The 15,297-nt window shown below is 44.8% G+C and overlaps 1 protein-coding gene across 1 annotated transcript; it reads right to left on the reverse strand.

The window, feature by feature from the left end:
* Positions 1 to 216: 216 nt before the first annotated feature.
* On the reverse strand, positions 217 to 14,785 carry STC1 (stanniocalcin 1). The gene is made up of 4 exons (XM_055578756.1): positions 14,421 to 14,785; positions 11,939 to 12,081; positions 10,762 to 10,973; positions 217 to 3,332 (listed from the first exon to the last, which is right to left on the reverse strand). The coding sequence occupies exons 1-4, from the start codon at positions 14,536 to 14,538 to the stop codon at positions 3,062 to 3,064; spliced, it is 744 nt and encodes a 247-aa protein (XP_055434731.1). The 5' UTR covers positions 14,539 to 14,785; the 3' UTR covers positions 217 to 3,061.
* Between the last annotated feature and the right edge of the window lie 512 nt (positions 14,786 to 15,297).

The raw sequence follows: 15,297 nt of genomic DNA on the forward strand, positions 1-15,297 counted from the left end.
TGTGCAGGTAATGGGAGCCACTAAATGGTTTTAAGGAGATTTGGAAAATGTTGACTTTAAACTATGTTCATCTACATATTGGCACTTAATCAGCAACTGTAAAGAAACTAATCAGCCATTCACCTCATGTTCAGAAAGTCTCATTCAATAAATTTTTAAAGAATAACAATGAAAGACATAGGGGAAAAAAACAATAAAATGTAACACTTTATTATTATTATTTTTTATCTTAGAAGGAATTCACCAAAGGCTTCATATTATGCTATGGTATCTTTAATTATAAAAATAAGCAAATAAAATAACTTGCATCTGTCATTACCATGATAGGTTTCATAACCTTTATATGCACATGGAGCTTAAAAATGTAATTTAACAATAAATAATGACATATACCAGATATGCTCACTGTTTATTCCAGTACTCAGCCAAAAACCTAAATATCATTTAAATTATAAATACATAATGCAAATATAATGGCACAAAAATGTCTAAAGTGCAACCAAATCACAAGAGAAGAATCATGCAAACTGGTCTAGGTCAGCCCCCCAAATCACTCTGTGCAGCAAACACAAGACAAAGCTTTGGAAGTTGAAAGGGGAATTGGAGGGAGTAGGATGGAGGGAAAAGAGATGCAAAAAACTAGCAATATTGTGAGAACTGCTTCTTTCCGTATGTGTAGATATATGTATTATAGATACATATATAAATATTATTGTGGGGAGAAAAGGAGGGGGTACCACGGTTTGAAGAGGTCACAGCAAATCAAAGAGAATCCACTGGACTGAAGTTAAGAGAGAATTTCGCTAGGAATACTCATAAACTATTTGTTGCATTGGGATCCTGGCTTAGTGCGAAATGGACATAACACACAAAACTTGAATAGCTTTTCTGGTTTGGAGAAGCCAGCCTTGCCTGGGGGCAGGTTTGGGGTGGGAAGGGATGGTGGAGGGAGTGTGAGGGAGAATCAACTTAGAATATGATCTACCTGATTTCCAAGAGGCTAAGGCAGTGTCCATATGTTTGGGGACCTGGGGATGGGGCAGTTCTGGGTATAAAAATGCTCTTAACAATCTGATGTCAACACGCTGAGAGGCTGTGTGGGGACAAAAGCAGCCACGCTTGTGCAGCTGCTAGGTCTGCTGCATCCACTCTCGGTCCTTGAGCAGCACGTTACTGGTTTTAAAGGCTTTGTGGTAAAGTTGTATTGCTTTTCGTTTTTCTGGAGATGTGCCCTCCCTCCTCCCACCAGGATCCCTACCACTCTGATTCGGACAGATAGGAAGTTCATCTGAGTGAGAGTCAAGCACCAGTGGTTTCTACCTAAGCGAGTTTGGAGTGGCCCTTACAGTCCTACCCCTCCTCCCTCTTCCTCTCTCGACATTGACCTTTGGTGGGCAGTGACGCTCCTAAGGGACTGTTGGGTTCAAGGACAGTGACCCTGAGAAACTACTGTTGTTCATAGCTAGGTTAATCATTTGGCTTTGGTGGTCGCCATCTTGTAAACATCATGGCAGAAAGGATCAAACCGCCAGCTCTGTTTTTCCCTCTTTTTTTTTTTTCTTTTGTTTTTTTTTTTGTTTTTTTTTCTTTTTTTTTGCAATCCTATACAGAGATGGCCCGGCTGCCAGGACTACTTCAGCAAGGCAGCGTGCTACAGGACAAAAATGTAATAAGAGGAGTTTATTAAGGCTGGACAACCCAGGGTTACTTATACCCCCTCAGCCCCAAGTCCCCCGAACTAAAGACCCAAAGGCTGATTGACTCATTCCTGATTGAGTTCATGGAAAGCCTCCTACCCCATCATCATGTTGCCAGAGAACCAGGCACTGATGAAAGGTGACAAGTCAAGAACTGCCACTTCCCAAGGCATAGCAGGCCGGATCACACTCTTAAGTGGTCCAAGCTCAAAGGGTTGCTCTTTCTGGCTCCTGTAATTCTCAGTTGGATGTGACAGAGCTGTTTCAGGATAGGTCTAAGTCAAGAGAAGCCTCTGGGTTGAGGTGGGCTGGGAGATTAACATCTTGCCTGGGGTCCTTCAGATAAACCTGTTTTTTTTTTTTTTTCTATCTCATACAGGCCCATCTTAAGTTTTGATGTTGAGTAAAACTACTTCTACCCCCTTAGTTATAAAAAAGGCCACAAGGAGCATTTATGTGGATATCTGGAAGTGAGATAGTTATTCCATTCCCAGGAAAAGAAAAATAAAGCTAAGTTACAAAACTAAATCTATATGCAATAAAGTTATTATATACTGCTTTGTTTAAGCAGAGTCCTCTGGAATTTATGTACAGTACATTAGTTTTCACCTATTTATATTCCACAGTTAGACCTTAAGATTCTCTGGTTTTAAGACAATTGTTAAAGATACTTTTAAAGCTCTGAGCAGTTACAGTACTTAGAGATGTTAGCTTTTTGTTTTTCATTCGATGCAAGAAGATGCAGGCTCCAAGTCTGGTTGGAGAGCCAGGCTCGAGCAATTTGGTAAATGTGTTGGGAAGGAAATTAGACACTGAGGATCAAGACCATAAGACACTAGCTCATGAGAGATCAAGAACTCAAATATGACATTCATATTCGTCCATGGCCAGCACAGATTCATAACACGAATTCCACTGAGCATCTTTATGAGCGTTGGTTTAAGACATGCATTTAAATTAAGTTGCTTCTTATCAGCTAACTCTACTGGGGCAACCATTCTAAAGGGCTCCGCATCTTCAAATGACAATGTCTGGGGAGTTATGTGAATGTTTTGTGTTTGAGAGTTGTTGGAGGGGAGCTGGGAAAAGACCGAGTGGAGGGAAGTGTTAAAAGAGGCCACTTTCTCCCAAGGAGAGGCATAGAGATCACATATGTTCTATTGGTGGGAATGCCGCCATTGCAAAATGTTGAGAAATTGATTACAGAAGCCTAGTTTCATGCAATTTTTCTTTAAGGGGAGGGGGATAGAAAATAGGAACTACTTAAAAAAAAAAATCAAACCAGGCACAGTACACTCAAAGTTGGTGCGTAAACACCCTTAAAACGATCGTAGTTTGCTGAGGCTGTGATTGCCTCTCCCCGGCTAGGCACTCTCCTGGGAGGTGCGTTTGATGTGGGAGGGAGAGGCCACCTCACCTCGGAGGTTCCTGAGGAGGACTTTCAGCTTCTGTGGCTCATTGGCACGCCTCCTGTTGAAGTCAGCTCGCTGCTGTGTATGGGCACAGTGATCCGTCTGCAGGATGTGAAAGAGGCTGGCCATGTTGGGGCCAATTTTCTCCATCAGGCTGTCTCTAATGGTGCTGACTGTGTCTTCGTCACAGTCCAGTAGGCTTCGGACAAGTCTGTTATAGTATCTGCATTGGGAAAGAGGGGTCATTCGGTAAGAGCAAGGCAAGACCCTGGCTTTCATCTGGGCTGCAGCCAACACCCAGCCCAAATGGCCAGACCAAACACCCATGGGTAGCATCAGTTGAAGGTGGCTTTTGCCTCTAACTTTCAAGCAGCATCTTCTTAGTGTGAGTGTATGTGCTGCCTTGAGTTACCACCCAGAGTAAAGATGGTTCTGTGTTCATGTTTAGTGCTTAGGAGACTGAGATTGTACTTTGAATAGTGGGCTCATGGCGAGTTCTAAAATCTTTAGAAACAGAATCATGGAGCTAGATGGGGATTGTGAAGGTAATTTAACGATTATTTCATCATCTCTTTTTATGGAGAAGAAATTAAGGTAGGAGAGCTGAAGTGACTGTCTGGGGTCATCCAATGGGCTAGTTGCTCAGTCATGTCCGACTCTTTGTGACCCCACAGACTGTAGCCCGACAGGCTTCTCTGTCCATGGAATTTTCTAGGCAAGAATACTGGAGTTGGTTGCCATTTCCTCCTCCAGAGGATCTTCCTGACCCTGGGATCAAACCTGCATCTCTTGTATTGGCAGGCGGATTCTTTACCATTGAACTACCAGAGAAGCCCTCCAGTGGGCTAGACGTAGAAGCAAAGACTTGATCAAATGGATGATGTAACCCAGCACTTACACTTATATTTTAATAGTCACTGCACACATGTGAAATCATTTATGGTTATTTTGGTGACTCTGCAATTTTTCTTTTTCTTGATGGTATGTGTGCATATTCTGACTAAATTTCTATTTTTTCTTTTTCTGGTCACGTTGAGTGGCTTGTGGGATTTTAGTTCCCCAATCAGGAATGGAATCCATGTTCCTCAGTGGAAACATGGGGCCCTAACCACTGGATTGCCAAGGAAATCCCTAAATCTCAATTTTTAAAGGAGATCCCTGTCTTCAGTTATCTCATGCATTTTTCTACTCAGTCTGAGTTCCCTGTCATCCCTTGGTGAGCCTCTCTGAAGGTTATTGTTGCAATCATTTTCAGTCTTCCTGCAAAGGGATAATGCAATGAGAGGACCAAATGCCAGGCAATGAGGATATTTATATAGAAAGGCTGGACGCCCTTAATGCTTCTTGCTTCCATCATTTCAAGAAGTTTCTCACACCACTCAAGCTTTTGCTGAGTGGTGGGGGGATGTTTTTATAGATATTTGGTGACCATCACTTGTTTGCTGATGGTTTTGTTTTCCGGACTAGACTGTAAGCTTTGCTGAAGGCAGGATATGTGTCCTTATTCTCTGTGCTCCTCATGTGCCCAAGTCCTAGGGCCATATTGCCTGCTCACTGTCTATTTGTTGATTTATTTTGTGGCTATTGAGGAAATGTTCTTTCCAAAGTCATGCTTCCCTAAAGAAACAATTATCTGTATGTCTTCTGGTAAGTTTCACACAAAAAATTGGTGTTTGTTATAAATTTCCTTCATCTTTGATCTGAATTCTTGAAGCATCTGAAATACTGTGGCTAATTATTGTGGCTCAGAAAGGATTAAACTAACATATATATATATATATATATTTTTTTTTTCCCCATGAAGAGTATGGTTTGATCATTTTAGTCATAGGACATTTTTCCATGAATAAGATGGCAGTGCAGAAGATGTGAAAGCAATTGTGTAAATGTTACACAGCAAATATTCTTAGGTAATATTCCCTTTGATGCAGGTTTTTGAAAAATCAGTACCTGTGAGTTAGACAGCATGGAAATTATCAAAAAAGGAGTCTTTTGTGACATCAAGAACACACTTGAACCTTGTCATTGACCTTTTGTCAGTAAACTGTCTAATATTTAACGCATATAAATTACTGGTCCTATTTGTTGGGAAGACGGTTTTGGTATTTTCCAATTTGAATTGGGATGCATCTGCTCCATTTTGAGGAGGCAGTTGTCAAACCCATCAGTTCTGTGCTCACTAAAAGGACTCTCCTGATGATGGCGCATGCTAAGTTGTTTCAGTTGTGTCCAGCTCTTTGCCACTCTATGGACTGTAGTCCACCAGGTTCCTCTGTCCTTGGGATTTCCCAGTCAAGAATACTGGAGTGGGTTGCTGTTTCTTCCTCCAGGGGATCTTCCCAACCCAGATATCGAACCCATATCTCTTGCGTCTCCTGCATTTGCATGCGGGTTCTTTACCACTAGCACCACCTGGGAAGCCCCCTGATGATGGTGGTCTGCAGTATTTACATAGAGAGACCCTTTCCTCAGAGGAGCCCTAAGACTGCTGGGCCACGATCTTCCGTGAAAAGAAACCTGTTTATTTTTAACTCACCTCACAGAACACAGGATCAAACATCTTTCCAGAATAACTTAACCCTCCCCCCAACTCCAGAGGTCCTTTCAAGAATGTACAGTAAATAGAGTGGAATGTGGGCACTGAAGCAAAGCCATCACCCTTCTGCGAGGGAGCAGAACGAAGCTGGGGACACAGGGAGTAAAGTGTCTGGGTCTTGGATACAGTCCTGGCTCCACCTCTTCCGTGAAGGAGGATTATATCCAGCTGTTGTTAAAGCTGGGACTCCCTGGCACAGAGACACATTTTCCAACCCTTCGGAATTATAAAGCACATGAGTCAAAGCAGATCTCGCTTGGATGGGGAAATGGGGAGAGAAGTGGTTTTGGAAAAAGTGAGAATAGACTACTTTGTATGAACAAAGTAGACATCTACACACCCACATAGATCCCCAGGCATCTCTTGTGCTCTGCTGGGATGTGGTTCCCTGGATCTCTTTGTCTATTTCACAGGATGTTTTAGATCCTAGAGAAGAAGGTTTGTGACCCCTCACCTTCCTGCCCACCACTCCCTCCCTCACCCCCGCTCCCTGCAACATGGACTTTATAACTTAGAAGTTAATCTTTCCATTTCTAGAAAGAACTGTTCACACTTAATGGTCTTCCAAATGGGCTGGAAAAGAGGATCTTCCCTTAGGGCAACACTGAAGACTCTAGTCTGGATGAAAAGTCCCACACCAGTAAAGGAACTAAGCTTCTGTAACTAGCCTTACCTCTTTAAGGCCATTTATGTGTTCCTCTGGTCCCGTTTTGTCCAAAAACCTGCTCTCCAACTCTGAAAACACTTACTTTTACTGTTGCTTTGTCTGCTAACCCCAATAGGCCACCTGTTCTTGGTGCTTCTTGAGGATGATCCTGGCCAGCCTGACTGCTCTTAGCAACTCCCCCCAAATCTACCCTTAGCCTCTCCCATGGACCTTGTTAACTAAACTAGGGTAGGCTAAGAGAGCTCCTTCGAATAGAAAATGTCCATGGCTCCAGCAGCAGCTCCTGTAAGTGTGGGAAACCTACGAGACTGCCTTGATGTCTACACCATTTGCCTGAGCAAGCAAAAGGTTAACCCTACACCTCTTCATTAAGGGCTGGAATATGGCATTGACCTCTGGTGATTGAGACAGATCTTTCCTATCTCTAAGCCACCTCAGTGAGGTTACTAAAGAAATCGTGTCTCCAGAAAAAGTTGATTTAGCACTTGTCATGTATTTCTGGATCACCATCTTGTATCAAATCTTGATGTTACTATAGCTATTGGTGAGATGTGCCTTCTCTTTGAGGAGAGAATGTACACAACTTCAATTGTTGATCACCAGGGGCTACATTTATTGTATTCTGTTTGGTATTCCATTTTTAGACTGTGGCTATCTCCTAGAGGTTTTACCTGCTGCCATTTTTGAAGTGGAAATCAAAGAGCTTGGCTCAGGGCCGTGTGAATTTTAGGCTCAACACTGTCATTCACTAGCTGTGTGACCTTCAGCAAGTCACCCCCTCTCTTGGTCTGTTCTTTAATTACTAAAATGAGACAGTTAGCCTAGATAACCATTATGGTCATTTCTAGCTATGACATTTTATGTTTCTGGGGTTTGATATATACGTTCCTTCTCAATTTAACAATAGCAACAAAAAATAAGTGCAGATTTGCTTAAGGACCATCCTTTGCAGGAAGAGTTAAAACAATTTAAGACGATTCGTTTTGTCATCTTTATCGGGTGAGGCAGTGGGAGGTACTCCCAAGATTTGGTGGGTAAAATTCTGATCACCCAGCCTGATGGGTGTGTGCTCAGTCGCTCAGTTGTATCCAATGTTTTGCGATGCCATGGACTGTAGCTTGCCAGGCTTCTCTGTCCATGGGATTCTCCAGGCAAGAATACTGGAGTGAGCTTCCATTTCCTCCTCCAGGGGATCTCCCTCATTCAGGGATTGAACCTGCGTCTCCTGTGGCTCCTGCATTGTCTGGGGGATTCTTTACCACTAAGCTACCTGGGAAGACCTCCTCCGCTCCCCTCAGCCTGGAAGTACCCTTTAAAGCATGTTTCTTGCTTCCCCTTTGAAAATTCCATCAGTGACTTTATTTTCTTGGTAAAGAATAAGATCAGATATTCTCCATAGCTACTGTTTCAGCCATGCTTACCCAAATACACACATACTGCCTAGGAACATTCTGTGTGAAGGTTTATAAATAGTCCTTTGTTTCCCTTGATCAATATTATTCTTCTGTTTCCTGTTCCCTATCCATGCCCTAGAGAGTTGGAAGCTTTGTCAGTTTTCCCACTCTGGATCTGGAATGGTCCAATTTCTTCTGAAGTCTCACAGCTGCTCAACCTGCCTGATCAATTTTGCCATCTTCCCTCCTTGTTGAAAATATAGTTTGCAAATCCAGGCAGGGGGACACTCCAGCTATTCTTCCTCTTCTAAGTGCATTTCTCTCATGGAAAAGTTCCCTGTTCTGGCTCCTAGTCCAGTCACAGGCTTTTGGATTCTCCCAGGCCCAAATCTCATGCTAGATAAGTCACAGGAAGGTGGAATGAACCTGTAACTACTTCCTTTCACAATTCTGTGCCAGTTGGCACAACTTACTGTGTATCTATGGTGGGACAGAGGCTGGGAAAGCAGGATGTGGCAGGAGAGTGAGAAGCTTAAATAGAGCAAACCAGAGCCCAGCATGGAACCGGAAATCTCTAGTTCTGAGCAGGAATAATACTAGCCAGTTGAAGTCAAATAATTGGGGAAAGGTATAGTTGCATGGAAGATTCTAGTCTTCAAGAGACTGACTGTTTTCCCTAATAAAGGTGATTCTTCTAAGATGAGAGAGGATGATAACCAGATTCTGTGTGACCACTTTCTAAAGGTGAGAACAAGACATCTGTTGAAAAGAATAATGGCCTGCTTAAACATTCCTATTACTGGACTTCCCTGGCGGTCCTGTGGTTAAGACTCAGCTTCCACTGCAGGGGTCGTGGGTTCCATCCCTGGTCAGGGAACTAAAATCCCACATACTGCACATTGCGGCCAAAAAAAAAAAAAAAAAAAAGAAAGAAAGAAAAGAAACTAAATCAAAAAACTCCTATTTCTAGTTTCTTTTTAGGTTCTTAGTATCACCAGTCCACAATCTGTATTCTCCTTTCTCTAAGAGCTCTGGCTTCATAATGAAAGACGCTACCTCAGTTGAATCAGAGACATGAGTAGTGTCTCAAAATTGGCTACATGCCATATTATAGATTATGAACTGTCTTTGGACCCTTAAAGATTAAAACTGATAATGGCTGTACTAACATATTCCTGCCCAGTTACCACACAAACACATACTTGGTCCTTGATATTGTTATTGAGTCACTAAGTTGTGCTTGACTCTTTATTGACCCCATGGACTGCAGCATGCCAGACTTCCGTGTCCTCCACTATCTCCTGGAATTTGCTCAAGTTCATGTCCATTAGCCCCCTGGTCCCTAGCCCCTGTCAAACCTAGCAATCTTTACTTCTTTTCCTTAGGGTGAAGAATCTCCAAGTATCAGACTGTTTTTCCCCCTGCCCCCTCTCCAGATGTAATAAGAATCTTCCTAGGAGAATATTAAGACTAAGGTCAATATAAAGAGACAGGCCACTTGAGATAAATGATGAATTTGACTTTCCTGTTCTCAGAATATCAGTTAGGACCATGACAGGGTCACTTCCAAAGACTGAACACATGACTTTTATAAATTGACATGAGGTTCTGAAGTGCAGTGATCTGTAGTCAGGGTGAATCAGAAATTTACAAAGTTTAATGTCAGAGGCCTCAGCCTTTCCCTAAGGAGGAGCTACTTTTCCATTTTCCAGCATGTGTGCATGCTAAATCACTTCAGTCATGTCTGATCTGTGCGACCCTATGGACAGTAGCCCACCAGGCTCTTCTGTCCATGGGATTCTCTGGGCAAAAATACTGCAGTGGATTGTCGTGACTTCCTCCAGGGGATCTTCCTGACCCAGGGATCGAACCTGTGTCTCTTACATCTCCTGCACTGGCAGGCAGGTTCTTTACCACTAGGGCTACCATGTATAAATGACTAACTTAATGGTTAGCCCCAGAAGGACTAGGTTATTAACGACTCTCTGAAAAGGGAGGCAGCCTCTGGCTAGGAAATTAATCTGGTAAGGCTGTGTTAGCTGTCTTGTGGTCAGAGTAACCCATAGGGTCTGATCTTTGTGAATATGTGCAAATTTGACTGGAGAATCAGAGAATAATAGTCCTTCGGGACTAGGAGTCAAGTTTTAGGCTGTGCAGCATCACAGGAGGCCGAACTTGACTGGTCTGCGTTGTCCCTGCCATACTTCCATGCTGGCCCCATTAGAACCTCTCTGAACTTGATGATGAAGCCAAGGTCTTGCCAGAAAGCTTTCTAGGCCATGAAATGAGCATGCCTGCCATCTCATGTCTTAGGTGCTCACTCCTGTCTGGTAAAGACAGTGAGTCAAGGATGCAGAAAGGCGTGATGCTCAGATATTACTAGCTCAGTGGCTTGGGCTCAGGGATCCAGGGAATCAGTAGAAAACCATTCCGGGAAACCCTGCACTAGAGGAATGGGATGACAGACCTGGAAGGGAACATTGGACTCATCTAGTCCAGCCATTTCACTTTTCCCAAAGGAAATTTGAGTCCCGCCGAAGGGAGATGGCTTGCTCTGGGATACCCAGTGAAATATATGGGGGGACTTCGGACTGACTCAAAATACATGCAGTTTTAGAAGTCTGTTGATGACATTTGACCAAGGTTTTCATGATGACCCATTGTACTTTGCCTAGTCATGATTTCAGCCCAACTGGATGTCTCAAAAGTTTGTTTCCATAAACTTCATAATTCCCTTCAAGGCAATGCACCCAGGGATGCTGTGGATGAAGTTTTCTACTAGATGCATGGAAAGACTTTCCTACAACAGTGGAAAAAAATCCAGGCTGCCTAAGCTGTCAGACAATCACAAACATATTTTTTCCTGCAAAAGCTGGGAAGACTGCAAGCTAAAATAAGAGCACGACTGTGGCAATTTAACCCCTTCTGTATCTGGCTCTGCCAGTCAACCACTCCCTCCTCCCCCACAACTGCCAAAAAGTGGATTCATCTGTACCTGTTGGAGAAATGATTAGGGAGCTGGACGACTTCCGTGATGGCTTCCGGGTTCCGCTTGGCGACACTGCACACGTTCAGCTTGGTGTAGCACTCCTCCTGGACCTCGGCAATCATCCTCTGGAAAGTAGAGCACCTCCGAATGGCCAGGAAGACCTTGGAGGTGACCCCATTGGCGATGCACTTTAAGCTCTCTTTGACAAATGCTTTTCCCTGCCGAGGAAGGAGGGGGGCAAGAGGACAAACTAGCTTGAGCTGAACAGAGAGGACAGTGCCTACAGTATGTGGAACTTAAGGGGGCATGCCTTGGCACTGTCTCTAACCCTAACCCTTAACCCATAACTCTAACCCCAGACTGGATGGTAGATGGCCCTCTATGTGCATGCATGCTCAGTCACTTCAGTCGTGTCCAACTCTTATGACTCCATGGACTGTAGCCTGCCTGGTTCCTCTGTCCATGACATTCTCCAGGCAAGAATACTGGAGTGGGTTCCATGCCCTCCTCCTGGGGATCTTCCTGACCCAGGGATTGAACCCGCATCTCCTGCATCGCAGGCAGATTCTTTACCACTGAGCCACCAGGGAAGCCAGCCCTCTAAATGTCCTTGTAATAAGAGAATTGTAGGCTGCAGTCAAGATTTTTTTTTTTAAATCCCTATTCCCTTAGACTACCTTGAGAATTGAGCTCCATAGAAATGAAATGAGATGACAAAAAGAGATGAACCATAACCAACCACTCTGCAGCCTAAAAATAGACAGTATTCTTAGAGAATAGATTTCTCTGGATTGAGATTTGATAACTCAAACCACAAGCTAGTAAACAAACAAACAAGCAAGCTAGTATGCTGGCTTATATAGTGAGAAGAGCTTCTTTGTTAGAAGAACATTTTTATTTCCTCTTGAAGAAGCAAAGATTTTCCGCTCATCACCCCTCCCTTATAAGACAGCCTCTGTCAGCGTGTTACAATTGTGCATTAGAGTGGGTGGAGAGTGGTTTATATAGAACCTATTTCTTAGCCCACAGTGTGTGTGTGTGTACACACATTAGAGATGAGAATTTAGAGTAGGGAGGCTGGGAAGCAGAGCTGGTTCCCTACAAGACTGGGTCCGAAGAACAATAGTTTCATACACCGTTAATGACACATAGCCAGTGGGAGCAGGGGTCAAGGTCTTATTACCTGAGTGTCAAATTTAGCAGCGCTGTACAAGAAGGATTTACAGATGTCATACATCCCATCTGTGTCACAGGTGGAGTTTTCCAGGCATGCAAAAGCTCCACAGCCAACCTGCAGCGCGCTGTTGAGGCAGCGAATCACTTCAGCTGAAAGATACAAATCCATCCAATCTGGGTCAAACGGTGAGGATGCTCTGGACAGATCACGGTGATGTGGTGGCAAAATTCAAAGACAAAGGGGTGAGAAGAACTTCTCCTGGGAGTCTGTGATGGGGCTCCCAAAAAGACCCATTCAGAGTGGTGTGGGGGGTGAAGAAGAGAGGGGACAAGCAGACTCCTTTTGCTTATAAGAACCAGAGCACATGGAGGAGTGGGAATGAGTTTTCCCTTGGAGGCATACTCTTGGTCTCACCATCCCATACAGTTTTGGTGGTTGGAGAAGTAAGATTGGAAGATCAGGCATGCACAGTTCTTGAAGGAACTCTGCAGAATCCAAGGTCATGTCCTAAAGGCTGAAAGCCTGGGAAGGCAGTGATGGGTGGGCAAGTTTAGGAGGAGGAAGGGCCAAGGAGTCCATCTGGCTTCCAAAAAATACACTCCAGGGTAATAAGGATGGACATGCGTGTGTGCATGTGCATGCTCAATCGGGTCTGACTCTTTGTGACACTCTGACTGTAGCCTGTCAGGCTGCTCTGTCCATGGGATTTTCCAGGCAAGAATACTGGAGTGGATTGTCATTTCCTTCTCCAGGGGATCTTCCCAAATCAGGGACTGAACCTGTGTTTCCTGCATTGGCAGGCAGATTCTTTACCATCTGTGCCACCAGGGAAACCCCAATAAGCATAGACATTTGGCCTAAATGGCAGAGAAGAACTTGCTAGGAGTCCACTTGGAGACCCTTCTGATTTAGGGCGTTTAACTTACCTTCCTATTGGCAGAAAGAAATCTGATCCTTTCATGTTTCATCCCACCCCCCACCCCCCATAGGACAGTGCTTAGAGGTATGTATAATCTCTCATATTAAAAGCCATTTTTTTTTAAAAAAGAGAGAAACACAGGTGTAGAATAACAAGGCCAAGGCACCCCCTTGTGCAAGACGGAAAGAAAACCGCAAAGAACTTGCATGAGGCTTTCTACATTGTGGATAAGATCTCCCATAAAAGTAATTTCTCTCCTACAGAAGAGGGGGGGTGTTCTGGCAGGCAGCTCAGCGAGAAATGATCTGCAGCCTTCATACCATAGGAGTCTCCTCTGAGATCAAAAGCACGATTCGGTTAGGCCGCCCCTCCCCTCCGTCCCCCCCCCCCGCCCCCCGGCCCCCCACCCCCCGCAGCCTCTGGGATGTTACAAGTCATTTCCCTAATTATATATTTCCACGGGTTCAAATTATAACTTTGCTTAAAGCAGTTTTAATATGCATTAGGGTTGCTATTGTTTTAGGCAAGCTGGAATTGTGAATCACGGCATCTCTATAGCAACTAAGTACAAAAGGAAGTGAACCAAAGCCCTCCTCTCGGCAGGGACCTGTGCTCTTTCGAGGGGAGCAGCGTCCAACACCTGCGAGCCCATCTTTACTGACAGTCGGGGCGGGGCGGGGTGGGGGCAGAGAGAGAGAGAGAGCGAGCCGGCATGGAAGGCAAGCAAGATGGACAAGCCAAGTCCAAAGGCAGAGGTGTCAATGCCGGCTTCCTGAGGACTCTTTTCCTTTAGAGGCTAAGATAATACACAATTGACTGCTCCGGGAGTCAGGACTAGAGCGAGACCCCCGCCCCCTTGGAGAAATAGCTGCTACCTTTCACAGATACTTTTTTACGAGGGGGCTCCCTGGCCAAGGGGCTGCATGGGGATTGAATGGAGCCCTGAGACAGCAGAGACAGACGGAAGGAGCAGTGTCGGGGGGTGGGGGGTGGGTGGGGGTGGGATGTATAGGGTTTTCTATAAATCTGCCCTGAATTTGTCAGACTGGAGGGCTATGGCTCGGTAAATCGCTCTGCAGAGGGAGCTTTCTGTGCGTCCCCTGAAGGGCCGAGGAAGTCAAGTTATGGGGTCTTTAGGGTGAAAGAAGAGGAGCAGCATCAGACAAGTCACGTCTCACCTCAAGATCAGCTTCGGCTTCTGGAAAGTATAGAGAGCGCTTTGAAGCATGCCAACATTCAAGCCTCTCCCCCGCCCCCTCCCCCCGCTCCCCCCCCACCCCACCCCCCCTCACCACCAAGAGGGTACGTGCCAGATTTCAGGCAATCAGGCTAGGCTTATGCAATGAAATACCCTCAGCAGAGCGCCCAGCTTCTTCGTTAGTTGCATGCAATTTATTAAACAAAGGAGCTCCACTTCCTAAGGCTATTGGATTACACTGGCAGTTTATTGCCTTCAGGCATGCAGCACATTTATTATCAAGATCAGCCGTCACAGACACAGTTGCAAAAGCGAGAGGCAAATGAGGACAGCTCCTTGCGGGAGAAACCGGTCCTGGGTTTGCCGCTTACCTGAGTTCTGAGCTGCCACCCGGGATTTCCTGAGGCTCACAGAATCATTCTGCTCCGCCTCATGGGTTGCAGAAGCACTGATCACCAGCACCAGAAGCACTGCTGAGTTTTGGAGCATTCTCTGAGAAGTTTCCGCTAAGTTGCTGGGGTTTTGTGTTTTTTTTTTTCCTCCCCCCCTTTCCTCTTTCCCTCTCCCGGCTTGAGTGAAGATGTGGATCTGGATACACTGAGAACCTAGGTGAGGATTTGATGAGGATTTTTCTGTTGCTGCTGCTGCTGCTGATGTTGCTTCCGCTGGCGCTTTTTGCTGCTGCTGCTGTTGCTGCTGCAGTCGCTGCTTCTTGCACCTCTGGCTTTTGCAAACTGGGGGCCCAAGAGCTGCACCCAGGGATTTTATAGCCGTTCTTATCGGTCCTCAGGATCAGGGACCAATCAGGTCCCTCAGCTGGTCTGGCCAGCCAATCGGAGGGCGTGCTCATTGGGCTAGAGCTGTTTGACTTCTTAGAAATATTTTCCAGCAAATTAAAAGTACCTGCTGCCAATGTTTTATACGTGTGTGTGACTGTGTGTGCAGAGATGTATGAAAAAGCTATTTTCATAGAATTCAGGGATGATTTTGTGTTGGTCGAATTAAAGGGAAATCATATGATGAACTCAACCAGGTGCTTTGGGAAATCTAACCATCTTTTAAAACTGTGTGCTATGGGAAGAAATGCAATCCAGGCAGGATGAGTAGTGGGGTCTCTTTGGATTCGAATTTAAACTCATTACAGCAGTTTTACTATAATTTTCATAGCACGGTCTCAGTGTTGTAAGTTACGTAGATAGTACCTCCCCATCTTCTCAGTGTTAAGTGTGTTCACAGGTCTATGAGGCA

Source organism: Bubalus kerabau, chromosome 4 (assembly GCF_029407905.1).
Source record: "Bubalus kerabau isolate K-KA32 ecotype Philippines breed swamp buffalo chromosome 4, PCC_UOA_SB_1v2, whole genome shotgun sequence".
Taxonomy (NCBI): Eukaryota; Metazoa; Chordata; class Mammalia; order Artiodactyla; family Bovidae; genus Bubalus; species Bubalus kerabau.